General features: G+C 53.9%; 1 protein-coding gene across 1 annotated transcript; it reads left to right on the top strand.

Moving 5' to 3' along the window:
- Positions 1 to 845: 845 nt before the first annotated feature.
- Positions 846 to 20,460, top strand: ADAMTS8 (ADAM metallopeptidase with thrombospondin type 1 motif 8). The gene is made up of 9 exons (XM_024557136.3): positions 846 to 1,827; positions 9,250 to 9,489; positions 10,307 to 10,442; positions 11,011 to 11,178; positions 12,082 to 12,383; positions 14,325 to 14,508; positions 17,066 to 17,238; positions 17,378 to 17,553; positions 19,305 to 20,460. Exons 1-9 carry the CDS (start codon positions 1,072 to 1,074, stop codon positions 19,873 to 19,875), a joined length of 2,706 nt encoding a protein of 901 aa, XP_024412904.1. The 5' UTR covers positions 846 to 1,071; the 3' UTR covers positions 19,876 to 20,460.
- The last annotated feature ends 7,140 nt before the right edge of the window (positions 20,461 to 27,600 follow it).

Here is a 27,600-nt window from a genome sequence, read left to right as displayed (position 1 = left end):
ATGAAAAGACTCTCATGCTCATTTGTACCCATAACCACTTTTCATGAAGTCCTCCGCGGGAAACTGAGCACTGTTCCAATAGAGTTTTCAGGACCAGACACACAGCTGCTGGTGATCTGCTGCGCTCCTCAGGAAAGCTTTGCCTTCCCTCTGGATGACCCCGTTGCTGCCAACCTCTCTTCTGGGCATTTACTGCTGTGCTAGGTTCTGCCCCCGCCAGCCCCTGGAAGGGACAGGAGCAGAGTCCTAGGTCCCATTAACTAGGCGGTATTTTCTTTCCCTCCCCAGCTTGGTGGGGAGCATGAATGTGACCTTTCCCCCTTCTCTCTTCTGCTCCACAGTTTAAAACTCTGGAACCTTCTCCGAAGGTGAGCTCTCTTCTGCACAATCAGATGCCCAGAGCGAATCTGCAGGGATCCGAACACTGTCACTGGGGCCAAGGCAGGAGCCACTTCGGAGGGCGTGTCTTGGGCACTTGACCTTCGAGGAGTGACTGGAGCCTCCCCTAGGACCCTGCCTGAAGGGCCAGTCCAGCACTGTAGGAGTTAATGTGGGACCGCGCGTAAAGGGAAGGGGAAAAATGTTGGAGTTGACACTTCGGGAGGGAGGGGTAGGGGGGGAGTGAGTCTCGCTGACTTCTGATTGGTTTTACATTTCATCCAAATTTTTTTTCTCTCCTCTCCCGCTCCCTCTTTTCAGTTTCTCTCTCAGGTCCCAGGGGAGGGGAAACGGGAATAGTGAGATATCAAAAATAAACCTCTTATGTCAAAGCCGGGAAGGAAGTATAAATACGAAGGGCTCGGCAGCCCACTCGGTGCTTCCCGGGGTGGGGAGGAGGCAGGAGTGGAGGGCGGGCGCGCGCGGCTGGGGCGCCACTTGCTCGCTCTCCGATCGGCTGGCGGGCGCGGAGGAGCGGGCTGCGGGGCCAGAGGGGCGCCCCGGGGTTGAGTCGCCCAGCGACCTGATTGATTTCCTTTTTCCTAGAGGGAGCGGCCGGGCACTGCTCGCGCCGCCAGCACCTGCCCGCACCGGGCAGCTAGTTCCCTCTCGCGCACCGCAGCCGGAGCCCTCATGCCCCGCGCGGCTCCCCAGTGTCCGCCGCTCCTCCTGCTGCTGCTGCTGCCGCTGGTGCTGCAGCCGCCGCTCGCCCTCGGCGCCCCGGCCGGGCCCGGAGCCCGGGGCCCGGCCTCGGAGTTGGTGGTGCCCACGCGGTGGGCGGCCGCGGCGGGCGAGCTGGCGCTCCACCTGTCCGCCTTCGGCCAGGACTTCGTGCTGCGCCTGGCGCCCGATGCCAGCTTCCTGGCGCCCGAGTTCAAGATCGAGCGCCTGGGGAGCTCCACCGGGGCTGCCGGGGGCGAGCGCGAGCTGCGTGACTGCTTCTTCTCAGGCACAGTGAACGGGGAGCCGGAGTCTCTGGCAGCCGTCAGCCTGTGTGGCGGACTGAGCGGCTCCTTCCTGCTGGACGGCGAGGAGTTCACCATCCAGCCGCAGGGCACTGGGGGCTCCCTGCACCGGCCGCACCGCCTGCAGCGCTGGGGACTGGGGGCGCGCGGCGCCCAACCCCACCCCCTCCCTCGAAGACCGGAGGGTGACGATCAGAGGCAGCACAGAGAGGACGAGCACGAGAAGGAAGAGGAGGAGGAAGCACAGGAGGAGGAAGGCGAAGATGACTCCGAAGGCGAAGAGGACTCGGAAGGCACCACCGAGCAGCTGTCCCCCCCGGGGGGCGAGAGTAGGACCAAGCGGTTTGTGTCTGAGGCTCGCTTCGTGGAAACGCTGCTGGTGGCTGACGCGTCCATGGCGGCCTTCTATGGAACCGACCTGCAGGTAGGACTCACTTTGCCCGGAGGTCCCCAGTCACCTCCCAGAGTCTCCAAGTTCTTCCCTTCTCTGTCCCTCTGAGAAAACCCTTCACGTTCCTCACTCTGCCCAGACCCACCCCAGGCAAGGTCGTCTCCTTTCTGAGAAAGCTCAGGAACTCTTTGCTTAACCTCTGACATCCGGCTACCTACTGCCCCTTCCCCCACGTCCCTTCCAATTTCTGGTGGAGGTCCCCGCGCTTCCCCCTCTCCGCTGCTCGCTCCCATTCCTCCCATTCCGAGCCTCCTGTAGCACTCGGCAAACTGAACTGAAATGGGTTTTAAGGCACCCCAGACACCTGCCTCTCCCAACAGAGATGAAAACTGAACGTTTTGGAAGAACATCCACCCTACCCCCTGCCCCCATTTCTCAGCCCTCTACTGTCTCCGGACCTGAGGGGCTCCCATGGAAAGATGTGGCTATTTCATTCCCTTGCGTACAGAACTGAGGTTGCCATAAATAAAAGACATTGTTTGGAGGGAACTGAAGCTGGAAGGGGTGCCCCACTTCTGTGTGCCCAGCTGGTTCTGATCAGGGGGCGTGGACTACCTTGCCAGCCTGGCGCTAGGCCCTGCAGAACTTGGCAGCGCCAGCATCAGCACCAAAGGGAGGGAACAGGATTTCTGCCTGGGGCCTCAGTGCGGGAAACTGAAGCTTCAGTGGAAAGCAGGGGAGGGGGGAGTGGGGATGTGATCTCTTTCAGTTACTGTTGCTGATGGTACCAGAACTACACTTGGTCCACCCCAGCTGGTCTAAGGCCAGACACAGCTCTCTACTGAGCTGGGGCAGGAAAACTGTCCCGGGCTTAGACCCTGTAGCCGGATGGTTTCTAGCTAGATGGAAAGGTGGAGTGGACTGAACAGGAGGTGTCTGTGCTGCCCCGGCCCCAACGTCTCCCCCAAAAGCAGGTGAAGTGTAGGGCTGCACTGCCTCTTCCCTGGGGGCAGGTGGACAGGAACTGGCCCGCCAGGACTGTGCTCTGACACCAGGGCCACGGGCACTGTGGCAGCTCAGCTCATGCTTTTTCAGTGATGCCAGTCCTGGCTGGGAACCTGTTCTAGGCTCAGCCTGTGCCTGGCTGTTGGAGGCACCGAGCATTTCATCATCACTTGTGCAGAACATTCCAGACGAGGCGCAGTCGGCCCTTCTGTTTCCCACCCCATCTTTCCCATGCGGCAATCACTGGGAAATGCTTTCTAGATGGAAGGATGGGAAGCACTGGGGGGCAGTGAGAGGGCCATGTGGCTGCTCCTCTAGTCACTGCAGGGGCGGGTTAAACCCTGGGCAGGCTCCTCTGCACGCTGCCTGTCGTGGTGTTCACCTGCCCCAGAGCATGGCAAGACAGCTGCGAGTGGGCAAGGTGGCCTGCCTCTGTGGAGACCTTTGTGTCTACACTGACTTAGCATCTGTCTGTCTACCTGCCCGGCAAGTCCTCGACAGGGGGGCTTCCATCACATGCCTGGCTACTAGGGGACAACACCAGAAAGAGGCTGAAGTACATTCACTGCAAACCCAGAGCTGAGCTGCTGAGCCCGTCCCCACCATGTGGACCAGTGTCTGACATCTGCCTGTGAACCAGAAGGTACACATAACAAGAGCATGGAGAAGCAGCAGGAAAAGCAATTGCTTGGCAGTCTCCAAAGCCAAAATGTCCTTCCTCATGCCTTCCTACCATCTCGCTCTCTGAGCTCTTCACCTAGACCCTTAAGATACTGAGTGTTTCCCTCCAGGACATGCTTAGCCTCTGCAGACACCAGAGCCAACTAAAAGCAGCCTTGTTGGGTGTTGGCGTCCAGGATGCTCCAGCCCCTGAAGTAGGAGGCTGGCTGCGTTCTGACCCAGGTTTGCTGCACCAGATAAGTCGGCTTTCTCTTTACAGAGCCACCCAGGATGATGCCTCATGTGATGCCTGGCTAGATGGCCTAGCATATGCTTATCCCATCTGCCCCCCCCCACCAGTCCACATGAATTCACAGGCTCATACCTCTGCACCCAGCCAGCCCAGGTCACAAGAGCATGTCAGAATGGGCATCAGCACCTGTGAAGGCTGAGCTCCTCTCCCTAGGGCGTCTACAGTTAGGTCTCACAGCTCAAAGAAAACTCCTCGCTCAGCTAGACCGTCCCTGCCACTTCCATCTCAGTCTCATTATGTCCCAGCCCACCAACACTCCTGCTGGGGGGACAGGGGCTGAGGCACAGCTTATTTTATAGCTGCCCACTGGCCCCTCTGCTCTGGCTACTTCCCAGCTGTGGAGATAGCACAGCATGAACTTGAACTTCTCAACTCAGTCCCCTGGGCTTCCTGAAGGTGCCCATGAGCCCAGCCAAGAGTGAATGTCAAGTCCTGGTTCTCCAAGACCTTGCCTGCCCAGACCCTTCTCCCAGAAATAGAATCCAGGTCTTTATGAGTAACTCTCCAAGGAGTTTCCTGGAGACTTTGTGCACACCGATGGAAGCACTTGGGGGTGTCTTAGCAAATAGGGACATGATGAGGGTGAGGAGAGACTTTACCCCCTCAAGAGCTTGGATTTCCTCATCTGTGAAGAGAAACGCCTGGATTGTGTATTCTGTGAGGCTGCTTCATGATGAATCTTCTGGAAAGTTCAGCACTGTGTACGGAACCCACTGGAGTGCGTTCCACTCGCAGTGGTTCCCATGCGTCACCTCCATGGAAATACCTGTGAGGGACTTAGATGAAGAAGGTGCAGCTTGCAGAGCATTAGTGACTTTCTCCAGGTCACACAGCCAGGAAGTAAACTGCAGAGCTAGGTGGCAACCCAGGTCTCCTGAAGTTGAACGCAGGGCTCCTTTTTGTGCCGGAGGCCTTGAGGGGAGGGCCTGTGACTCTGCCGACCCCCTCACACTTGTCCAAACTGTGGGAACGGGTCCTTGAATCCAGCAAGTCCACAGATGCCCAGCCAAGCCCGATAGAGAGAAGTAACCACCGTGAAGGCCGAGAGAAAGAACCAGGTCTTACCAGAGAGTGACAATGACATTTTCCAGAGCTCCATACACTTGAGTTCACTTAATCCCTTGACAGAGGGGCCCCTGCTTCCCACCTTCTTATCTGGTTTCAGAGCGAAGGAGCCCAGACAAAGGGGGCTTTCTGAAATGACGGACCACCGCGGAAGAGACCATTAACTCTGTCTGCATCCGGCTGCTGCTAATGGCTCTCTGGATGAAACTGGAGCAGGAGAGGAGTGAGTGGGGGCTGAGCAGCACCCACACTCCGTCTGGGAAAGCTGTCCTGTCAGTGGATCTGCTGCAAACTGAGCTTCGGAATCCTCTTCTCAGCCCAGAGGGTCCTGGGAGTGGCACTCATTGTTCCCAGAGCAAACCAGAGGTTTCCCAAGGTGTCAAGCAACTAGCAAGTGATTTTAGGGAAGAGCTAAGTCATGGCCATTTCATCTCCCCTTTAACCATACCCATGGGGGAAAATGTCCCTACAGCCCTAACTCTAAAGTGATCATTTATCCCGCTGTGCCCAGCATAGTCCCATTTAGTACCATCTCCAATTGTCAAAAGTGTCCTGCTTTGGAAAATAACAGAAACAGACGCATGCCCCACTCTCGGGAGCCCTCCAAGTCTTCGTGGATGAAAGACAAGTGTTGTATACCTGTGAATTGTGTTCTCCCACTGCCCAAAGGATGAGTCTTTTCCATCTCTTTTGTCTGCTGCAGTCAGAATGATCAACAATGAAATATTTCCCAAAGAAAATGCCTTACTATTCTAAGGTTTTTGATTTGCCTTTCCCCCTGCCAGGGGGATGGGGGATGGGGCGTGTGCCTAGACAAGCTCAGGGCAAGCTCGCTTGCTCACAGGCTCTGCGTTTGTCTCAGCTGCACTGTAGTTTCCCTCGAGGCAGAAAAGAGGGGTGGCAGTCAGTGTCATGACTCAGATGGAAGTCACTGTGTCCTTGAGCAAGGTACCAGTTTCTGTGTACCTCAGTTTTCACCAGCAAAATAAGAATAATTATACTGATGTCCTAGCACTGTGTTGAGGTCACAGTAAAATATGGAAAGCAGGTGACCCAGTGTCTGGCACATAGTAGGTGTTCAACAAAGCATGACTGATCTTAGAGTTGCCTTTGGCAATGGCATTTATCAGAGTAGGAGGGCACTGTGGTCCCATAGCTGTCACATCTGCTGTTTCACATGGCAGAGAGGTTTCCCTTTTCAGCTGGCTTGGCTCACAGCATTACGCTTGCCTACTTGCGGTTCTGTTAAGCATGTGCTTCAGGGAGGTAGCCTTGTCCTGGTTGTTCTGAAAATGAGGAGAAATGAAGGGCACTGGTGCAGGATCCTCTCTTCTTTCCTTTTCCTTTGCTTCTCCCCCACCTCCTCCTCAAGAGAGTCTCAGGCCCTAGAGACGTGCCCAGAAGGGGAAAAGGAAAAGTGTGGCACTGGTTGCTGAGGTCAGAGGGGTTCTCCATGTTTCCTCACTTCCTCTCCTTGCCTCTCCAGGCATGCTGCAAGGAAAAGCAGAAGGACCTACAGTGCAAGGAGCAAATGACCAAAGCACAACAGATGGCACTGTGAGCAGAAGAACTTGCTAGAAATACATTTGACCCAGGCCCAGCCTTCCCTAGACTCCCACCCTCATGGCTTTGGCTGCACCAGAGCTCTGGGATGGGATCTGCTTGTTTGTAGCTCAAAGGATAAAAGAGGGCTGTGTTCCAGCCAAGCTGGCTGGGTGGTTTTCTCTTTTCCAGGTCCTGGGGAAGCCAATGGAGAAGAAGTGTCCCCTGAAAGATACCCCACCTTCCGAAACCAGAGTTAAGGGTGGCAGATCCCCAAGTCATTCAAAAGCAGGGCTGGCCATGGGGACTGTCCAACCTGCCTGTCATGCTTGGGGGAATTATCTGCTGTGTTGGGACCCCACTCCACCAGGGTACAACCTTGCTCACATACCTCAGCGAGCAGCCTGCTCTGGTGTGCAGGGAGCTATAAATAGACAGCAGGTGGTGGCCCGAGCCATCTGACCTTCTCTTTCATGGCTCTGGAGTCCACTCCCTGTGGAACCATAACTCAGGGTTGGCTGAGAATCAGAGGAGGCTCGCTGACTCAGGGCCACCACCCCACCAAGGGCCAGTGGTCCTTCCCCCTGGGAAACTGTAAGATGCACTGCCAGCGTCAGGCATTCCTGCCACTGTTTCTCAGAGGAGCTAATGGTGGGGATGGTGACCCTTCCCCTCTCCAAAAGTTCAGTGAGATGGATAAAAGGAGATAAGTGGGCATTTTAACAGAAACATTGGACGCACGCTGCAACCCTCCTGCCATATGCAATGGAAATTATCTTCCAAGATGGCAGAGGGGCCGCCCATGTCCTCAAGTCAAACCCACTGCCTCAAAGGAAAAAGGCTTTCAAACCAGCTCAGCCCAACAGCAATTCGTCATCTGTAGAAGATGCTCTGAGCTACCTGAACTGTGAAGGAAGAGACTCCCTGCCAACCGTGGTGTTGGGAAACATCGCCACCGCCTCACCCATCTGTGGTGCAGCAGTCTACGCCAGTGTGGGGTCGCAGAGCCTTCTGGAACCTCTAGCCTTCGGTTCTCTCTATGTATTTCTGGGACCAGTGGTGAGCATCTGGTATCTCTTCTCTTCACACCTTCTTTATAAGACATCATCTCCCCAGTTTTGAGATTATGAAATCAGGACTCAAAGGGGCAAACTCTCATGAAGAGAGTTTCAGGTTGCCTCGGAAGAAATCCCAGGAGTTGGTCCCTGGCCCAGTAGACCCTGGCCCTTCCTCAAGTAAGAGACCAGGAGACTCTTTCTGCCCCTGGGAGCAGCGAAGACCTGGACAGGAAGTCGCCTCAGCAAGCTACCATTCCTCAGCCCTCACCCCCAGTTGCATAATGATGTGATTGCTTTGTTCCCTTAGGAATCCAACTCCAAGAGCACATGCCAAGTTTCAGCTTTGCTGATAAGATGTTTGCATCAGCCTAAACATAGCTGGAGTACTCGACACCCTCAGGAACCTGCCAACCCCTGTTCGTAGGGCTTACAAAACACCTGGCTTATTGCCTGTGAGGTGAACAGACAGATCCCATTCACAAATGATGGGATTCACCTGGAACTCCCACACATGGCCTCAAACGATAGAATGTCCCTGTCTAGCTTTTCACTTTCCTTCACCCTCCTTTAACTCCACCGTCCAGACCACAGGGGAGGGAAAGGAGGGCTGCAGAGATGGTGCCCCAAGAAAAGGGAGCAGGGCAAGCGAGTGTCTGCCCAGCCAGCCAGCCACACTCATGGTGGAAGGCACACGTGCCTCTGCCCCTTTGTCTCTTCTGCAAAACAACCCAAGAGAGCTGACTTTCAGAGGTCCCGGAGGTAGGAGAGTGAGCGGTAGGCAGTCTGGCCTCCAACCCAGCCATGGGAGCAGCTGGCAGCCGGGGGACAGGACGGCGGCCAGGCAGTGACGCGGACTGTGTCAGCTGGCCTGGTGGGGCTGAAAGCAGGTGTGAGTCTGAGCATCTGGGCCTCGTTAGGCCCACCGGGTTCTCCAAAGCCCCAGGCAGAAGGGAATAAACGCTTCAGGGCTGTCCAGGCAAAAGCAGAAGGCCACGCACTGGGAAACTTAATGGGAAGAGTGTGGACCTCAGAAACAGACACGCCTGCACCGCACGCTGGCTGGACGAGCTGCATGGGCTTAGGAGGAGGGGTTACAACGCCTACTTCACAGGGTCATTGTGAGCCTGTAGTGGGGTGGCATGGGTGAAGTGTGGGCCCTGTGCCTGGAGCAGAGTAGCTGTTGTTAGCAGTGATTATTAGAGCCCGTCCTGGAGAGTGGAGGTGACCCCAGCAGACACCAGGAAAATGCTCGGCTGGATTCTAAGAGGGAAAGTCTGCTAACCTGGAGCACTCAGTTCATTGTTTCTGGGCTGAGAATGGGGAGGGAATGAGGGCCACTGACAGGGAGATGGCTGTGTCAAGGTCAAGGCACAACAGCCAGTTTCGTCCAATACAACTTTCTGTGATGATGGAACGTTCTGTCCGCTCAGTCCAACACAGTAGGCACAAGCCATAGATGGCTACTGACACACTTGAAATGTGGCCAGTATGACAGAGGAACTTCGATTTCATTGAATTTTAATGACTCTTGATTCACATGGGCACGATGTTAAACACACACGCTTTGGAGCCAAGATGCTGGCTGTACACTCAGATTTGTGATCTTGGGACAGTTACTGAGACACAACTTTCTTTTATGTGAAATGGAGGGTCTCGAGGGTGTGAGTTTTCAGCAAGATGCCATTGATCAGTCAGCCCAGAGCGGGGCCCGGGGTTGGGGGGCGGGGGGCGTGTAACGAGAAGCGTGGCCGTGGGCAGGCGGCGGGCTGGGAGATGGAGCCCTTCCCTCTTCCTATCCCTATCCTCCGACAGAACCACATCCTGACTCTCATGTCTGTGGCCGCCCGCATCTACAAGCACCCCAGCATCAGGAACTCCATCCACCTGATGGTGGTGAAAGTGCTGATAGTGGAAGATGAGAAGTGGGGCCCAGAAGTGTCTGACAACGGGGGGCTGACGCTGCGCAACTTCTGCAACTGGCAACGGCATTTCAACCAGCCCAGCGACCGGCACCCGGAGCACTTCGACACGGCCATTCTGCTCACCAGACAGGTCTGTGCACCCGCTCTGAGACCCTGGGGAGGGAGGGAGAGGAGGGGCGGGAGGATCAAAGGGAGACCAGGAGGCCTGCCCAAACAAGGGAAATGTCTCCCTGCTGGCCCCAGCTGGACGTCAGGAGCCTCATGTGTGGAGCCACGAGGAGGAGGTCACGAGGGCTCGTGTGAGGTATTTGCAAGGGAAGGAGAAGAATCTCAACAGGGCTCTTTTCCAAGTGTTTGTGACCAGCTGTCCACTGAGCTCATAACAAGAGGAAATGGGCTCACCCTGCCCAGCGGGAGATCTGGAGCTGGAATTAAGAGAGGAGGTCCGTCTGGGAGGGTTGTTAAACATCGGGACAGGTAGCCAGGCCGTTACCCTCAGGATTTCCCCAGATCAGGAGGTTGCCCCCAACCTGACGTGACCGAGATGGGCCGCTTCCTCAAGGCTAGAGCGTGTGATGATGTGTGCAAGCTCTGTTTGCTCCTCCACGAGGCGAGTGCTGTTGTGCAGGCCCCCACTTCACAGCCGAGGAAGCTGTGACGCAGATGGCACAGAGTGGCAGGGCCCCTGGTCAAGCCCAGGTAGCTTTGCTGCAGGTCGGTGTTCTTACCCACTGTGCTGTCCTGCCTCCCAACACAAACTGGCCCGGCCCCGGCCCACCCTAGTACACACCGATGTAGAAAGAGAGCCAGTCTTCCTCAATCGAGTGTCCTTTGCAAAGACATAGAGGTTGGGGCTTAAAAACCTTCCTTCCACTGAGGAGGAGCAGCAATAGGAAGACGGTCTGTTTCGTGTCTGTTCTCATGCTCTCACTTTCTCCACCACACAGAACTTCTGCGGGAAGGACGGCATGTGTGACACCCTGGGCGTGGCGGACATTGGCACCATCTGTGACCCCAACAAGAGCTGCTCCGTGATCGAGGACGAGGGGCTCCAGGCGGCCTACACTCTGGCCCATGAGCTGGGTAAGAGCTGCCGTGCCCGAGCCTGCTGGATGCCGTCAGAGAGAACTACCTCTTCCAAACCCGGGTTCACCCAGGTTCTGTGGCCTACGCAGCCCTTACATCTAGCCAGGCTCCCCTTGTCATTCTGATAGAATGATCATGTGCCAGTACATACTGTGCTTCCTCCACCCTGAGCATAAGACCAAAACATTACAATGGTGTCCTGGATCATCGTCAGAGGTCACCAGGAAAATGCCAATACACGAAACCAGTGCTCGCAGAAAGTTGTGATGCTGTATCTGGGCTAAGGGGCCAGAACTCTGGGAATATTGACCGTGAAGACAGTGGGAGTGAATAATTGAAGTGACTGTGAATTTAACACAAGCTGAGGCAGAAAATAAAGGGACACCAATGTTCCTCAATACTCTGAGAAAGCTTCCTGGAAGAGGAAAGCCCAGAGTGGAAAAGATCTTTAAGGAATAAGGGGAGGGAGGGGCGCTGGGCCACCTGGGGTGCCCTGGAGCAGGGTGGGGAGGGCAGAGAGCAGAGGAGGCTCTGAGGGTAGACTGTGGGTCTCTCTCGTCCCCAGGGCATGTGCTCAGCATGCCCCACGACGACTCCAAGCCCTGTGCGCGGCTCTTTGGGCCCATGGGCAAGCACCACATGATGGCACCCCTCTTCGTCCACCTGAACAAGACGCTGCCCTGGTCTCCCTGCAGTGCCATGTACCTCACGGAGCTCCTGGACGGTGGGCACGGTAGGCATCCCTGGCCGGCTGCTGGGTGGTGGGGCTCTGCCAGGCCAACTCCTTAGATCACGGTAGCACCGCCCCTGGCTGAGCTCCACCACAAAGTATCATAGCCACTTAGGGTTAGGAGAGACTTCAGGGATTTGTCACCTGCCACACCTCCGGGGCCATGGCCTTCTCACACTCTTCCAGGCCCCATTTTCCAGCAGGCTGAGCTTTGGGCTAATCTAGATTGTTAGTCACGAAGCAGGTGGAATTAGTCTTAGAGGGTCTGTCTGGAAGAGGTGGGTCTGAACAGAGCTCGAAGGAACGGACGGATGTGTGCAATGCAGAGGAGAGAAGAGTGTTCTGGCTGGAGTGGACGTCACATGATAGCCTGGAAGTGGCAAACAGAGCGAGCAGGGGGTGGGGGTTAGGAGTGGTGGGCCTGGTTAGAACAGCTTGACTTGCGGAGTAAAGCAGTGAAAACAATTTATTCTTGAGCCTTCTCCTTGAAGGAGGCAGGGCCACGTACAATACAAAAATAATGGCTTATCCAAACGTCAGTACCTGGGCTTTATTTTGCATGCCATGGTTTGTAAGAGTTCATTTATGCCCCCAATTATATTGTGATGTAGATTAGTAGCACAATTTGCTGGCATTCCCCAGATAAACACTGAATCATAGAAGATGCTCTGGGTAACAAAAGAAATTCAATCCTAAAGATAAATTTTGTGACCGATAGTCAAAAATTGGACAAGTTCTATCTAGATGATGAGTGTTGAGTGTTTAGATCAAGGTCCAGGAAAGCGTGATGTCTAGACCTTCAACCCTGTCAGGAGGGACTGAAGACTCTAGTACAGGAGCCATGGAGAGCTGGAGAGGGGAACTCTGGCCCCTTATTCTTGTTCCTCTGCTTCCTCCATTCCTCAGGAGACTGTCTCCTCGACGCCCCCACCTCCGCCCTGCCCCTCCCGACAGACCTCCCGGGGCAGAAGGCACTCTATGAGCTGGACCAACAGTGCAAGCAGATCTTTGGGCTGCATTTCCGCCACTGTCCCAACACCTCCGCCCAGGACATCTGTGCCCAGCTCTGGTGCCACATGGATGGCGCCGAGCCCCTTTGCCACACGAAGAACGGCAGCCTGCCCTGGGCAGATGGGACACCCTGTGGGCCCGGGCACCTGTGCTGGGAGGGCAGCTGTCTTCCTGAGGAGGAAGTAGAGAGGCCTAAGGTGAGCAATGGCCATCTGGGGACATGGAGGAGGGGTGGGGGGTGGGGGGAGAGCTGTGTTTTCAAGGGGGAAACCACACTCGAGAGCCACAAACTAAGAGACTCTGGGCCAAGCTGCAACTATGACTTCTAAGTAAAATCACTCATCTTTTTACAAACAAAGCAAAGCATATTTATGCAAACATAAGAGGAGCCCTTCAGAGCTGTACTCAGAGTGAATGGACGATGCCACCAGCGCTCCAGGCATCTGGGGAGCCTCCCATCTGGAATTGCGTGGCACTGACGTGAAGCCTGGGGAAGACTCGCTCCAGCTCAAAGACCAGAACGCGGGCACTCAATAAACGGAAGCCATGCAGAATTCTTTTATAAACAGATACGAGTGACTCAGGAGAGGAACATTCAATCAAAATGAAGGAAAAGTATTCCAATCCTATCCATGTCTGAGCGGAATTCATAATTAAGAGGTCGGGGTAATTGTGGGAATTCCGTACTCAAAGAGGAGGGGAGGAGGAATTGACCGCCTCCGACAGGCAGAGAGCCCTTGGCCAGGACAGAGCGAGTGTGCGAGGAGAACCAAGGCAATGCCGCAGAGAGCTTCAATGATCCGCCTCGTTGCCCTGCTCTTAATGCTTCCAGACTGTGGGGCTGATCACATTTCCCTCACTGCAAGCCACTGAGGCGGCCCTATGAGACAGCATCCGCTGGGCTTTGTAACCCTGTCCCAGCCCAGCACCGAATCACTAGAGTGGCCTAGGCACTCCCTGTCCCAAGGGCTCTTCTCAGTGACATGTGACTTTTGCACTGAGTCTCAGGAGCCTGCTTGGGCCAGGTAAGCCCCGCACGAGTTCTGAACCTGAGCCGGAGTAACATTCGCGCTTCATCCTCAGCCTCCTCCCGTTCAGACACTGAGCTTGGCTCCCACAGGAGCAAAGAGAGGTGTCAGCCTCTCCCATAGCGTGTGCTGCACTCATCCTTGAGCGGGGTGGAGGGGTCCGCGCAGCATCCCCCACCCAGCGCCAGGGCCAAGCTCCGGGCCTGGGCAGGGCGATGTGCAGTGATCATGGAACACTGTCGTCTATTTTTAAGGGGAAAGGACAGATCATAAAATACTATATATGTGACAGAATCCCATCTGCATAAAGTAAAAAACACCACATCTTTATGATTAAATATTCAAAGCAAAGTATGAAAGGCTATTAATCAAAATCATAACCATGTTTTTTTCTGGGTAGTAACACTTTCTTTTAGTGTTATACTTTCTTTTTTGCACTTTTCTGTGTTTTCATTTTTTATATTAGCAAATATGCCATTTTTAATATTAGTTTTATTTTGAAAACTCTATGAAGGCACCAGTGACAAAGCTTCATCCTCACAGAACCAAGTTGACAGCAGCTCTGTCGTAGCCCAGGGACACCCGCCCCTGGGCTGGGAGCTGGCCGGGGAGCAGCTACACCTCCCAGCAGGTGTTCCTTTAGACCAGGACTTCCCACCTCGGCTCTAGAGACACTGGGGGCTGCGTTAGTGTTGGCAGTAGGGGGCGTCTGGTTCACTGTCGGATGCTCGTCCTTAGAGGTTTAGCAGCACCTCATCCTCTGCCCACGAGAGGCCAGCAGCCTGGACCCTCACCGGTAACAACCCAAAGGTCTCTAAACCCTTCCATTTGTCCTCGAAGGACATTACACCCAACCTTAGTCCCATAAAAGAGCTCCATTTGACAGCTAACACTGAGTACTGAGGGCTCTCTGCCATACTGAGGGCAAGGTGCCGTTTCAGACACTGGGCAGCCCCCGTGAGCAAGCCCAGCACGGCCTCTGTGTTCACAGAGCCGACGGCCAAGCAGGCCACACAGCCGTGAAAGGAATGATCAGGGCAGTTTACTGAACTCCATGCCCCACCCCCAGTCATAACTCAGCGGCTGACTCAGTGGCGTTGTGTATTGCAGGCCGTGGTGGATGGAGGCTGGGCCCCCTGGGGACCCTGGGGAGAGTGCTCCCGGACCTGTGGAGGAGGAGTACAGTTTTCACACCGAGAGTGCAAGGACCCTGAGCCTCAGAATGGAGGAAGATACTGCTTGGGCCGGAGAACCAAGTACCAGTCATGCCACACGGAGGAATGTCCCCCTGACGGTAATTGCCACTTACGGCCACCCCGGCCAGAGCAGCTGTCCTGCTGCTGTCTAAGATCCCCAGGGGAGGGAGAAGTAGGGTACATCTCCTGGGACGCAAAGCTCTCCCGCGATCCAGATGTAAACGGGCACTGCAAGGCCCCACGTTGTAGGGCAGCCCTTAGTGACCTAGGCAGCTCTCATTGCGCCAGGAGAGCAAGGTCAAGGAGGGGAATAGTCCTGGTCTTCCAAGACGTGGAGAAAGAGGATGTCACCCCCAACCACCCCCTTATCTGGGGGAGGAGGCTTGCAGAAGGGCTGGAGTCTAGGATGATATTCCTCCCAGAGGCATCTGAACCCTCATCTGTGTGCAGAAGGGAAGCGTTTCCCAAAGCAAGTGTCAGAGCCAAACCTCCAACATCTTCCCAGTCAACACCCAGCCCAGGGCGGAGGGCAGATTTCTGAATCTGATTCCAGTGCCCCTTCCTTCGGACAGGAGTTGCCCACATTGCCTTGGGCTGCCTGGAGGAACATCCCAGGGAGCAACACCTCCTCTACCTCCTCCCTTGGCGTATTCCTACCCCAAGGACCCGCTCCATCTCATTCAGCTCCCCCGCAGCCCCCCCCCCCCCCCGGCCGCAGCTCCAGGAAGTATTGGCAGGCAGCAAAAGGCAAGCTGAGCTTGAGAGAGGTCCACCCAAGTGCAAAGACACATTGGCGCTGGGTTGCTGTCTAATGGTGGAATCCATAGGTTTTGCAAGACAGGAGAATCAGGGGTGGCGGGAGGCCCCAGAAACTCTGCCTCGGAGCCGGGAGAGTGCACGTGGCCTGCAGGTGAAGCCTGCCCTGCAGCTGTGAGAGTCTGTCTGCCGGGAGGGCATGGACACGCGTTCTCTAGGTGATGTCAGGGGTTCAGAGGCACCCGGGGAGCCAGCTCAACCAACAAGTGTTTGTAGTGCCTCTGGTGCAACTAGAACTGGAACATATGTTACAAATGGCATAAAAGTGCACGGAGCACAATCTCCATCCTCAAGGATCGTGTCGTCTAGCTTGCGATCCAATCCCCTTTTACAAGGCAAGTAAACCTGAACCTGTGAAGCACAGGCTGCAGGCTTGTGAGGAATTCAGAGCAAGAAAAGCCGGGACTATTCAGGAGCCTCCTGGGGAGGAGGGACTGAGCAGAGCTTGGGGGGCTGAGATGGTGGTAAGGTGTGGGGAGATGGGCTGGGAGTAGGGAGGTTTGAGAGGGGCTTGATTCATTCAAGTGGAACCCAGCGGAATGTACCAGCATTTCAAAGGCAGACCACAAAGGTCCACGAAAGCTAAAATGGCATGTAGCCCTGGCTCAGTGGGTTGGGCATCATCCCACAGAGGGGAAGGTCGCCACTTCGATTCCCTGTCAGGGCACGTGCCTGGGTTACCGGTTCAGTCCCTGGTTGGGGACATGTGCAACAGGAAGTCAATCGATGTTTCTCTCCCTCTTTCTCTCCTTCCCTTTCCCTCTCTCTAAAAATAGACAAACAATATCTTTTTAAAAAAATAAATAAAATGGCATCTAGACATTCTTAGTGCCAGCTGTCCTGGCAAGTCACCTGGGAAGAATTTTCAGGCCCGGGGCCCAGGCCCTGCAGACGCACCGACTCGAGCAGGGCACAGCCGCCATATTTCGAAGTCCCCACAGGCTGTGGAGGTGTACAGCTGAGCTGGAGAAGATCAGCAGTAAGAGCAGGCTTAATCTCAGGACTGTGCAGAACTCTTACTTCAGATGGATTGTCCTGGAAGCAGTGCGTGGCAGGTCGGAAAAGGAGGCAGCTGTGTGTAGGAGGCTGGGCACTAGCCCCGAGCGAAACCACCAGGCCTGGGCTTGTGAAGGGGGAGCGAGGGGGTGAGAGCGGCACGGAGACATTTAGAGCCACAGACTTTGCTGAACTTGGTAGCATTTGATGATAGCTGGGTGATGGAGGCCGCAGACACTCCAGTGTTCGGCCTCAGACGGGATCGTGGAAGTACCCCCAGTGGAAACCAGTCCAGTTAGTGCAGGGACCACAGGGAGTCGGGCGGTGCTGAGCTGGCAGCAGTCACAGCCCCTACCAATGGAGTCCCCCACAGTCACTAGAATCAGCAAGTAGGGCGCAGGCACCATCAGAGCTGGAGCTGTAGAGCTGGAAGTCCACGGCCATGTGTCCAGTGTCACGGAGGAAGTCAGGACGGAGCATGATAGCAGAGGCCCAAAAATATAATTCCATTCTATGCTTCCCACGCTTACTGAGTTGTCCCCTGTTTTCACCTAAGATTATTTATCTGTAAAACAGACTTAATATCTTCCTTAAATGGGAAGGGAATTTATCCCAGAAAGCCCTGCTGAGGCTGGAGACTCCTTTCCTTGCCCCTGTGAATCAGGGTCCCACTGGTCCTGGGTCGGGTGCACCTAGAAATGCTGGGCCCAGGTGATGCTGGACCTATGTCCTGGAATCTGGTCAAAACCAGGAGGAAGAAAGACCCCTGAATCAGGCCTTTTTCCAGCTGGGTCCTCCCCGCTTCAGCATAGCGTGTTAACTCCTTGCCTTTTCTTTTTTCAGGGAAAAGCTTTCGGGAGCAGCAGTGTGAGAAGTATAATGCCTACAATTACACTGACATGGATGGGAACCTCCTGCAGTGGGTCCCCAAATATGCAGGGGTGTCCCCCCGGGATCGCTGCAAGTTGTTCTGTCGAGCCCGGGGAAGGAGTGAGTTCAAAGTGTTTGAGGCCAAGGTGAGAATCCTCCCAGAACTCAGATCCACAGATGAGCTTGCAAGTCACTGTGCCACCACCCCTCCACCCCATCCCACCCCTCCCCACCCACAGCTGCCTTCTGTGCTCACCACGCCCTGCCTTCCCTCCCCTGCTGCAGGTGATCGACGGCACCCTGTGTGGGCCAGAGACCCTGGCCATCTGTGTCCGTGGCCAGTGTGTCAAGGCTGGCTGTGACCACGTGGTGGACTCACCTAGGAAGCTGGACAAATGTGGGGTGTGTGGAGGCAAAGGCAACTCATGCAGGAAGATCTCCGGTTCCCTCAACCCCTCGAGGTGAGCCCCCTGGTAGTTCAGCGCGGAAGCAGAAGAGAAGAGCGGGCTTTGGAGTCACACCCCCTAAGTTTCGGTTGTGGCTGCTCCTTCATACTCAGGGAGTACTGAGCTTCTGCTTCCTGATAAAATGTCAGCAGTCCTCTGGATTAGGAGTCCTTGTAAGGAGTCATGAGACGGGACATGCAGAGTACTCGGGACAGGGACTGGCCCATAGAGAGGACCAGGCACAGGGCAGCCAGAGGTCACATGGACAGGGGTGGATCATCTGAGTCAACTGGCAATAGAGCTGCACTGAGCAACAGGGACCTTTGCCAGGAAGCAGCTCTTCCAGGCCTGCTTTGGGAAGGACACCTCGCCCCGCTCCTGGCAAGTCTATGCTTCCTACAGGTGGATCTTTAGAGAAGGGGTACAAGGGGTGGGGGACCTCGGTGACCCCGGTGCCTTCCCAAGTCTGAGCACTCCATCCACTGGCTCACAGCTCAGTGCCCCACGTCCATTAAGCTCCTGGTATTTGATTAAGTATTTTCCCTCTGTGGCCTTCTTCAATCCTGTCTGAGGTGGGCAAGGCCAGCACTGTTATCCACCATTTATAGGGGAAGAAACTGAGGTTCAGTCAGATCACCTGGCTCTCCTGAGGCCACACTGATAACGAATAACAGCGTGGAAGAGAACTCAGATTTCTTAACTCCTGGACGATCTTCTTCCTGCCACTGCAGTCACTTCCCAGGGAGGAAGGGGAGGGCAGGTGTTAGGTAGCTACACAGGCCTCTCTGTCTTTCCCTGTCTCAACAGAATCAACCCACAGCAGACAATTGGAGGTCTTTCCAAATTTAAAATCAGAGGATGTAGAAAAAATAAGCCTGGGACGTGGGATGTTCAGATGTGGGGTCGCCTCGCCCAGCTCCCTCCTGGGCGTTAGACAGATGGGCCCGAGCACACTTTCGCACTGCCCTGGGGGAAGCAGCTGAGCATAAGGCAAAAATAGTGAAGAACCGACTGGTTCTGCTCCTCTTGGTCCTTTTCACTTTCTTCCCAACCCGTGTAACCCAAATGCTTTCAGCCCAGATCAGAATGAGAACTAACGTTCCTCCAGTTCATGTGAAGCCCTACGATAGGTTGGAACATGTTCCCCAGACAGCACCCTGTGCACCCAGAAGCACAGCTCACAGAATCTGGGTGCATCCAGAAGACGGCTCCTCTTTGCCCTGCCTCCTGCCTTAAGATCTGAGTGATTCTAAGAGGTGGGGTGAGGCATCAGATTCTGGAATGAGTATGTGGAACATATTTTTCCACGTGGGTTTGAGCTCTGGGTATGAAAGTGGCCAAGCAAAGTTTTCTACCACTGCGAACAGCTAAATGTGTTTGAGATCTCATGTGAGCCCAGAGCTGCCAGGTTTGGCAGCCCCACTGCCGTCTTCAACCCCCTGGGCTGCCTTCCTGCCTGTGCTACTGTCAAAACCCACACATCGCATTGGAAGCCTCAGCCCCAGCATTTGAAACAGAGTTGCCAGGCAGAGTAAGAAGCCCATGCAAAGCCTCAGCCCCAGCATTTGAAACAGAGTTGCCAGGCAGAGTAAGAAGCCCATGCAAAACCAACATACACACCAGTTGCTGTTGGCCTCTGTGGCTAATTTATTTGGAACTTGGTACTGGTTTTTGTCTACCACCCCCCGTCACCAGCAGGCTAGCTTCCTCAGGCTCTGGGCTGGGAAGCCACTGGTCCTAAGGGTGTTGTTCTGTTTCTGTCCTAGTTATGGCTATAATGACATCGTCACCATCCCAGCTGGTGCCACGAACATTGATGTGAAACAACGGAGCCACCCAGGCGTCCAGAATGATGGCAACTACCTGGCGTTGAAGACCGCCGACGGGCAGTACCTGCTCAATGGGAACCTGGCCATCTCCGCCATAGAGCAGGACATTTTGGTGAAGGGGACCATCCTGAAGTACAGTGGCTCCATTGCCACCCTGGAGCGGCTGCAGAGCTTCCGGCCCCTGCCCGAGCCTCTGACTGTGCAGCTCCTGACAGTCCCTGGTAAGGACTTTCCCCCCAAAGTCAAATACACCTTCTTTGTTCCTAATGACGTGAACTTCAGCATGCAGAGCAGCAAGGAGAGAGCAACCACCAATGTCATCCAGCCCCTGCTCAACGCTCAGTGGGTCCTGGGGGACTGGTCCGAGTGCTCCAGCAGCTGCGGGGCGGGCTGGCAGCGACGGACCGTGGAGTGCCGGGACCCCAGCGGCCAGGCCTCTGCCGCCTGCAACAAGGCTCTGAAACCCGAGGATGCCAAGCCCTGTGGAAGCCAGCCGTGCCCTCTGTGACCTGTGCGGTGGGGCCAGTCTTGTGCTCATGGACTCGGGGTGCTGGGGTGCAGGCAAGTGTCCCCACTGTGGTGACTCTACGTGTGGAGGTGGCATGGTCTACCCAGGTCTCACATGGCACCAGCCCCTTTGGCACGGGGAGGGGAATTGAAGATGGGCCAACAGATCCTAATGTCTACTTTCTAGGGGATGGGACCTTGCTTGGGTTCAAGTAGAGGGCATAGGTTAAAAGGTAAAAGTGTAGTTGTTGACCCAAACAGGAGACTCAGTCAGCCTGTTTGCAAAGGACGAGCAAAGTTAAACAACAACAAAAATGTTTTCTATTTGGTTTCCCCTATAAATAATCTACCTCAGAGGGGAAAAACTTAGTCCAAGAGAGGTGTGGGGCAGGGAGTCAACGGCGAATGTCAAAGCAAGCTGCTAAGCTGGTTTCAGAAGCGATCACGACTCTCTTCAGTATTAAAATCCATCGCCTAAAGGGCTGCAGGGTTGTGGGGAGCCGTGTTTTCAGGCTTCCACCTGCAGGGGTGGACCCATTTCAAGTATTTATGCAAATGCGTCTCTGAACTAAAGCGGTGATCTTGTGCCAACACAGTGGTCTGGTCTGGTTCAGTATTTCTTTCCAAAGGGCAGGGGACCCAGAGCCCAAGGACAAAACTAGGTCAGCTGACCTTGAACACACTGGGAAGTGGGCACCTTGCCTGAGTCTTTTCAGGCCTTCTGCCTGGGTTCTCAGACACCTGCTAAATCCAGCTCATTCGGAAAACTGCTCCTTTGCATCACCCCATGGTTCTCAAACTTTCGTGGGCATGGGATCACCTACAGAACTTCTTAAAACGCAGGCTGCTGGGCCCACCCCTGTCATTTCTGAGTCAGCGGGTCCCTGGGGGACTGAGGGTCTGCACTTCCAACAAGCTTCCAGGTGGCATGGAGGCTGCTGGTTTGGAGGCTGCTTTGAGAATCACTGCTCCAGCGGAAACATCCCGTTCAGAGGAACAGTTGCTATGTGATGCCTCTGGGCTCCTTTTTCCTGAGAAAGACTGTCCCCTCGCCCGCTCCCACCCCTACTTTCACCCACTGGCCAGCTGCGCATACAGGATTCTCTTAGGCCCTGAGGGGTTCCGGGCCCTCAGCTCTTTCCCTCCGCACCAAGATCCGACCCCATCTCACCGCTCTTTGGACCAGAGCACCTTGCAGCTGTCCCAGCCAGCCCTTCACTCAGAGTGGCACTCCCCACCAGCCACGAAACTACCTGAGAGCCTCCAAAAGCCCGTCTCCAGGCCATAGCTCCTCAGGCGCAGTCTTCCGCAGGCTCTGCTGCAAAGGATACATAGTGCTTGGTCATAAGTGGGTGAGGAGAAACAGACAACATCAAGAAATAACATTCCAGGCCTGGCTGGGTGGCTCAGTTGGTTGGAGCGTCATCTCATACACCAATACACCAGTAGATTGCAGGTTCAATCCCCGGTCAGGGCACATACCCAGATTGAGTGTTCGATTCCCACTCAGGCAGGGCAAGTATGGGAGACAACCAGTCGATGTTTCTCTCTCACCCTCTCTCTCCCTTTTCCTCTCTCTAATATCAATAACCATACCCTTGGGTGAGGTTTGTGGTTTTTTTAATCAAAATAAATGTTAGAAAAGAAACATTCTAGCGAAAAGAAAGAAAATACTCTATTTTCATCTTCTTTCTTTTGTCACGTTTTACACATTTGTCCTTCCCTTTAGCTTTCTGTTAAGATCTCTTCCAATGTATGGTGACATAGGCAGAGAAGATGCCATATGGAGCCCTGTGTGAGTGAGAAAAAGGGGCCAGACGAGGACTCGGGCCCTTGGGTACAAGGAAATCAGACGGGATTTCAGCCCCTACCGTGCCCTTAGCTGGCCCCATCTGCATGGTGCACGGTGGCTGTTGACTAAGAGTTGACGCTGTTCCTGCCTCCCCTTCCTGTCTGCCGACTCTCCAGTGAGTGGAGGCCGGGCGTACCTAAACATAAACAGGCACACACGCAGGCACGCAGTTGATGACGACTAGTAAAACCCGATTTTTCCTTGCTGCGCACCAGTTTTACTGAGGCTGATAAATGTTTTTCTGCAATCTTTCATCTCCTTTCATTTCTCATTCTCCCCAAAATCTCAAGGCCAAGTGTGTCCCCCATTTGCTGCCCATGCCAGCCCAGCTGTGCCATCCCTACCGCCTGCATCATTACCAGGCACAGCTTTCGCCCTGGAGTTCAGCTGGCAGCAGAGCTGCTGATGTGCAAAGCGGAATGGAATCCAGCTTGGCTCTTCCTCGCTGTGTGGGCTCGGCAAGGCTCACAGAATACATACTTGTTTGTGTCTGGAAACTCAACAGCTGCAGCTCAGGGACTCAGAAAACAGATCTGCAGAGACAGTCCGCATCATTATTTCCCACAGCCAACCACGACCACCCTTTCTGCCCGGAGAGGAAAAGACGGCCTCTCCTTTGCTGAGAATTTGCATTTTCCAGTTAGTGCTCCTCACAGAACCTGGTAGTGGTGCCTCGGAATGGGAGGCCCTGTGGCCCTGACTCAGCAGGTAACTTGGTCACTCATCTGTATCCTCCGAGTACCTGCCAGAAATATGTCCAAGGTGATACATGAGTATCAAAGCTCTTTTCCAAATCTTTCATCACTTAAGATAAGTGAATCCTTGTGTGAGGTTTATTCTCTGCCCTTTTTCCCCTGTACCTGACTGGAGGGTTTTGTGAGTTTACAAAAGGATGCATCACGACTGGCCCCCCATCCGCTTCAACACACCACCCCTCCCAGGAGCATTTCCCAGGGGCGATGGGCCATCTTCCCACCAGCCCTACATTTGCTCTCTGATGATGTCCACTAGATCCTAGACCCCTCATGCCAGGCTTTTTAACCAAGCAGACCCTCTTACTGAGGACCGTTCCTCCTCCCCAGCATCCAAACATGCACTGCTGCTTCTGTCTGCTGGAACCCTCTTCTGTTTTCCCAAGCCTCTCCCCGCCTGCAAAAAAAAAAAAAAAAAAAAAGCAAAAAAGATAACAGGAGCCACAGGAAAGTTCTTAAGTGTATGTTGGCTTTTGCTTTGTCTTGATATTGTCAACTTGTGGTCCAGGGACAATAAGGAGAGGGGCGTTGTCACCACTGCGTTCTTGAGTCTAAAGTGACAGGGAAGTGCTGCTGCTCGGTGCCAGAGTTTCTCGCATGGGGCAGACCCCCATCCGCGTCTTCCCGGGTGGCGGGAAGGGAGGGAGGCTCCTGAGCCCACAGCTATCTCTGCTCCACGTGCTTGGCCTCACATCACAGTCCCTGGCGGGAGTGGCAGCATCCCTTTGCTGTTTGAAAATTAGGAACTGTTTGTCTATAGAGTGAACAGAAATCTGGAACCTAGTCAAGAGAATCGGATGTGGTGTTATCCCCAAGTTTCCAGAGTTCTGCTGCCACCACCTGATGACTTCCTTTTGCCTCTACGCTGAGTTAAAGCTAACTTACTGAACACATGGCCAAAATAAAGCATGAGACGGGGTGGGCATGGTAAAGACAGTGACGGCAGCATGTTAGGTACGTTTAAGTGACTGTCCCTGACCTCTGTCCCTCTCCAGCCCTGTTCTGTTCTGTATTGAGTGGGAGGGGATCCCCTGAGTGGAGAAAAGTGTATTGCCACCAGTATCCCCACCCTCAATTCCACCATGAGTGAGGCAACAGGCTACCCCAAGGCCTTGAGCAGGCACTGCCCAGGGGCACTAGGATGGCAGGCAGAGGAAGGGAGCACCCCTGCCCATGAGGAATATAAACAGAGACTTGCTTGCTTTGGGTGGCCCTTGGCTGAACGATTGTATGTCTTTGCGAGAAAGTGCTCTTCTAGCATGGCACGTTTCCCCGTGGTCCCCTGGCTGAGCTGGCAGCTTCGAGAAAGCTCCATGTGGGACATGAAAGAGAAAGAAATCACCGATGTCAGCTGATGTTCTTGATGGTTCGAAATCACTAAAGTGACATATCGTGGCCATATCGATGTCACAGTTGAAAAAATTCCAAACACAACAAAATAACACACTGAGGGGAGCTAAGAGGTGGAATGCAGAGGGGGCAGACAGGTTGGGCTATGACCCCCACCCCCCTCGCTCGGACTCACCGGCACCATGTCAGCCTTTCCCAGGCACCTGTCTGCTTTCTAGGCTGAAACTTCCCAACAACCTGGCAGGACTCACGAAAACAGGTGTGTGCCCCTTTCCAGCTTGGTCCATTCTTCTTCAGATGTGGAGCTTCTCTGATACTCCCCTGGGGGGGTAGTTGGCCTTCCTTGCTTACAATTGAGTGGCAGCCAACCCACACCACCCCAAACTGTTACCTAGTAGAGGGGCTCCCCACAAACACAGCTGAAGTATCAGAAAGAGAAAGAGGAGACCCTATATACGAGCACGCCCTGCACAGTAATGCTGGTGCAGGGAGACAGAAATATAAGAGGCTTCTAAGACATCTGTCTCTTTGAGAACATACTTTCCCTCAGGCCTGGGGCTGGGCTCAGCGATGAGAGACAGGAAAGTTCTGGCTGGTCTCCCATCCCCGCAAGCTGCCCAGCCTACCCCTGGAAGATGCACAATTGCCCCAGGAAGGGAGAGAGCAAAGAAGCCTTTCTCAGACCTCACCATTCCTCATTCCAAATATCGTGTAAGTCCCAGGCACACTCAAGAGTTCGTCTTTCGCCAAACACAACTTCCTGTTTCTAAGAAAGGGAAGAAAAAAATAGTTGAAAGGGTTTTGGGACACTGGAGATTTCGAGTTTCTATAAACGCAAATGAATCAGACACATGTGGAATAAATTTCTCCGGAAGTAAAAAAGATGCTGTAAGTGCCTCTTTCTGGACCAGAAAGTGGGAAAAGCGTAGCGGAGGTGGGAGGTGCACCAGACACCGAAAGGAGAGAAAGATGCCATGTGAACGTGGGATCAAAGACAGGGTCCCAGCGATGACAAGGGTCAATGCGGGCCCTCCCAAGGCCACATCCTGAGCTTGCTGATTACTCAGACCTTCTCCACATCTGAAGTCATACATTTAAATATCCTACTCCCTGACTGCAACTTCCTGTTCTTCCAGATCCCTCACTAGCACCCCTACACATATTCTAGGGACCTCCAAATCCTTGGCCACCCCCATATTCACACATTCCCAGCAAACACAGTCTTTGTTTCTCTTCTGTCTCTCCTTCTGTTCCTGTGCTTCTCAGAGTCCAAGTTCCAGCACATCAACCTCAATCTTGCCAACACGCCCAACCCACTGGTCCCATGCCTTTCTGTCGTAAGCAGAGACCCAGCAGGACCGGTCAAGTCTCTGCCTCAGGCCCCTTGTCATGGTGCTAACAACCAGGCTCCACACCACTGAGGGAACCATGCAGTTGCCACTATAAGCCTTATAGTCGCCAATGGAAACCCTGACCAGCCACCCAAGCAGGCTTCCCTAGTCAGCTCTATTGCTACTTCTCTACAAAATTATTTTAAACTTTCTCCACTCTCCTCAAGTTCACAGTTCTGCCACATTTCCCCTTACTATGAGCAAATGACCTCTCTGCCTTCTACTAAGTAGAAACCAACACTGCGTGTCCCATGACAGAAGAGAGAGAAGGGAGACAACCCCACTGTTAACAGATCAAGTTACCGGCACCAAACTAGAGGAACATTCTAATTTTACCCTATTTTGGATTCAAGAGGCATATTCCAATCTCTATGAAGTCCATAAAAAGTGAAGATTCAGAAGGTCATTCTCAACCTTATTAAATTGATCTCCCAGCGCCTCTAAAGGGCATGGCACATCAGGCTGAGGCATCCGGGACTCCCACATGGCTCAGCTCCCGCACCCCCCTCATCCTTGTGAACCCCTCTGTTTCCCCACCACCCACCCAGAGCAATATGATTCTTGGGCTTGGCCCCTGGCATGAGTTATAAGTCACTCACTTCTGTCTAGTTTCACTGCTACGTGAAGCTGGGTCTTCCGATTTCAAGGATAGGGTGAGGAAAGATGGAAAAAGCCCTCACAGGGACAGGGTCAAGGACAACAAGATGATAGATTCCCCACAGTGCTAACCTTGGCCTTCTGTGAGCCTTTCTCCTGTGTGTTGCAGTGCTGGAAGAATGTCTCTCTGTCGCATCTTGAGTTACATCACCAAAGACCCCTTCTTACCACCAATCTTAAGGTCTTACCTGTCACTGCACTATCCTTTTAAAAATCTACCTTCTTTTCTGTTTCTTTTACATGATGAGGCATTTTCCTACCATCAGAATCAACACCTTCTAGAGGCCACAACGCTGCACATTTGCAAGGTCTTCAAGTAGCCCATCAACGATCCCTTTCTCCCCTGTAGATTGAGCTTCCCTCTCTGCTGCCTCCTTCTCATCAGTATTTAGTCTTCCCTCTTCCTTGAAATGTCCTTTTTCTCCTCTCCACACTTCAACAAACTCCTACTTACTCACCAAGTCCCAGATTCAAGGTCACTCCCTCCAAGGAATTATGGAGTTAGGCTAAGCGCCCCCGCCCCAACTTGGCATTGTGCACTTCACACGTCAAAGACGCAGCACACTGGTGGTCCCTCCTGTCTTCACTGCTGGAGCACTCGCTGCCTGAGGCCAGGCCACATCTTGTCACTCTCATCTAGCCTGAGTTTGTCACACAGCGGTCACTTGATAAATGAGAAAACAAATGGTCAAGTTTTTTCCACTTTAAAAACCGTATGTGTAGCCCTGATTGGTGTGGCTCAGTTGGTTGGGCATCATACCATAAAGGGGAAGGTCACTGGTTTGATTGCCCATCGGGGCATGCCTGGGTTGTGGTTCGGTCCATGGTTGGGGCACGTATGAGAGGCAACCGATCGATGTTTCTCTCTCACATCAATGTTTCTCTCTCTTTTTCTCCCTCCCATCCCCTCTCTCTAAAAATAAATAAAATCTCAAAAAAAAAAAAAGCATGTTTACTCCCATCCACATTCCTCTCTGTTTCTTCCGCAGTCACACTTGAGATGATCTCTCACCTCTTCACCTCCTAACAAGCCAGCTCTCCCCCAACTGTCCATGGGGACTCTCTTGCCAAAGTGGCCAGTGACCTCACGCTAAATCCAGCAGGCAGTCTTGTCTCCTATTGCCTGTGTTCTGGCCTCCTGGTAGTTTCTGTCCCTCTGACCACCCCTAAGTTGAAGAGATCCTCAGCGTTCTCCCTCTTCCTGGGTGATCTGGGATACTCCCATGGCTTCAGGTTTTCCTATATGCTGATAACTCCCAAATTTAAATCCTGAGCCCTGGCTGGTATAGCTCAGTGGATTGAGCACAGTCCTGTGAACCAAAGGGTCGCTGGTTTGACTCCCAGTCAGGGCACGTGCCTGGGTTGCAGGCCAGGTGCCCCCACCCCTGGTAGGAGGCGCACAAGAGGCAACCTCACATTGACGTTTCTCTCCCTCTCTTTCTCCCTCCCTTAGCCTCTCTCTAAAAGTAAATAAATAAAATCTTAAAAAAAATTAAATCCTACGGCTATGTGAGGGTTCCCCAAGATCACCCATCATCCACCCATCATCCAGAGATTCTCGAGAACTCACAGGACTCAGCATGCAGTTGTGCTCATGGCTGACATTATTACGGAGCTGTAGTAAGGATAGACAGCTGGACTGTAAGGACCACAGGTGCAGTCCAGAGTCGTCTGTATGAGGCTTCTGCGTGCTGTCTCCCGCCCATGTGGCTCACACAGAGCTC

Source organism: Desmodus rotundus, chromosome 7, assembly GCF_022682495.2.
Source record: "Desmodus rotundus isolate HL8 chromosome 7, HLdesRot8A.1, whole genome shotgun sequence".
Classification (NCBI taxonomy): Eukaryota; Metazoa; Chordata; class Mammalia; order Chiroptera; family Phyllostomidae; genus Desmodus; species Desmodus rotundus.
This window is presented reverse-complemented; position numbering and strand designations above follow the sequence as displayed.

Bases quoted from the DNA above. Each gene is read 5' to 3' on its own strand.
- ADAMTS8 (XM_024557136.3), top strand. From the start codon at position 1,072: ATGCCCCGCGCGGCTCCCCAGTGTCCGCCGCTCCTCCTGCTGCTGCTG. The intron at 1,828-9,249 runs GTAGGACTCACT...ATCCTCCGACAG, and splicing joins TCTATGGAACCGACCTGCAG to AACCACATCCTGACTCTCAT. The intron at 17,554-19,304 runs GTGAGCCCCCTG...TTTCTGTCCTAG, and splicing joins GGTTCCCTCAACCCCTCGAG to TTATGGCTATAATGACATCG.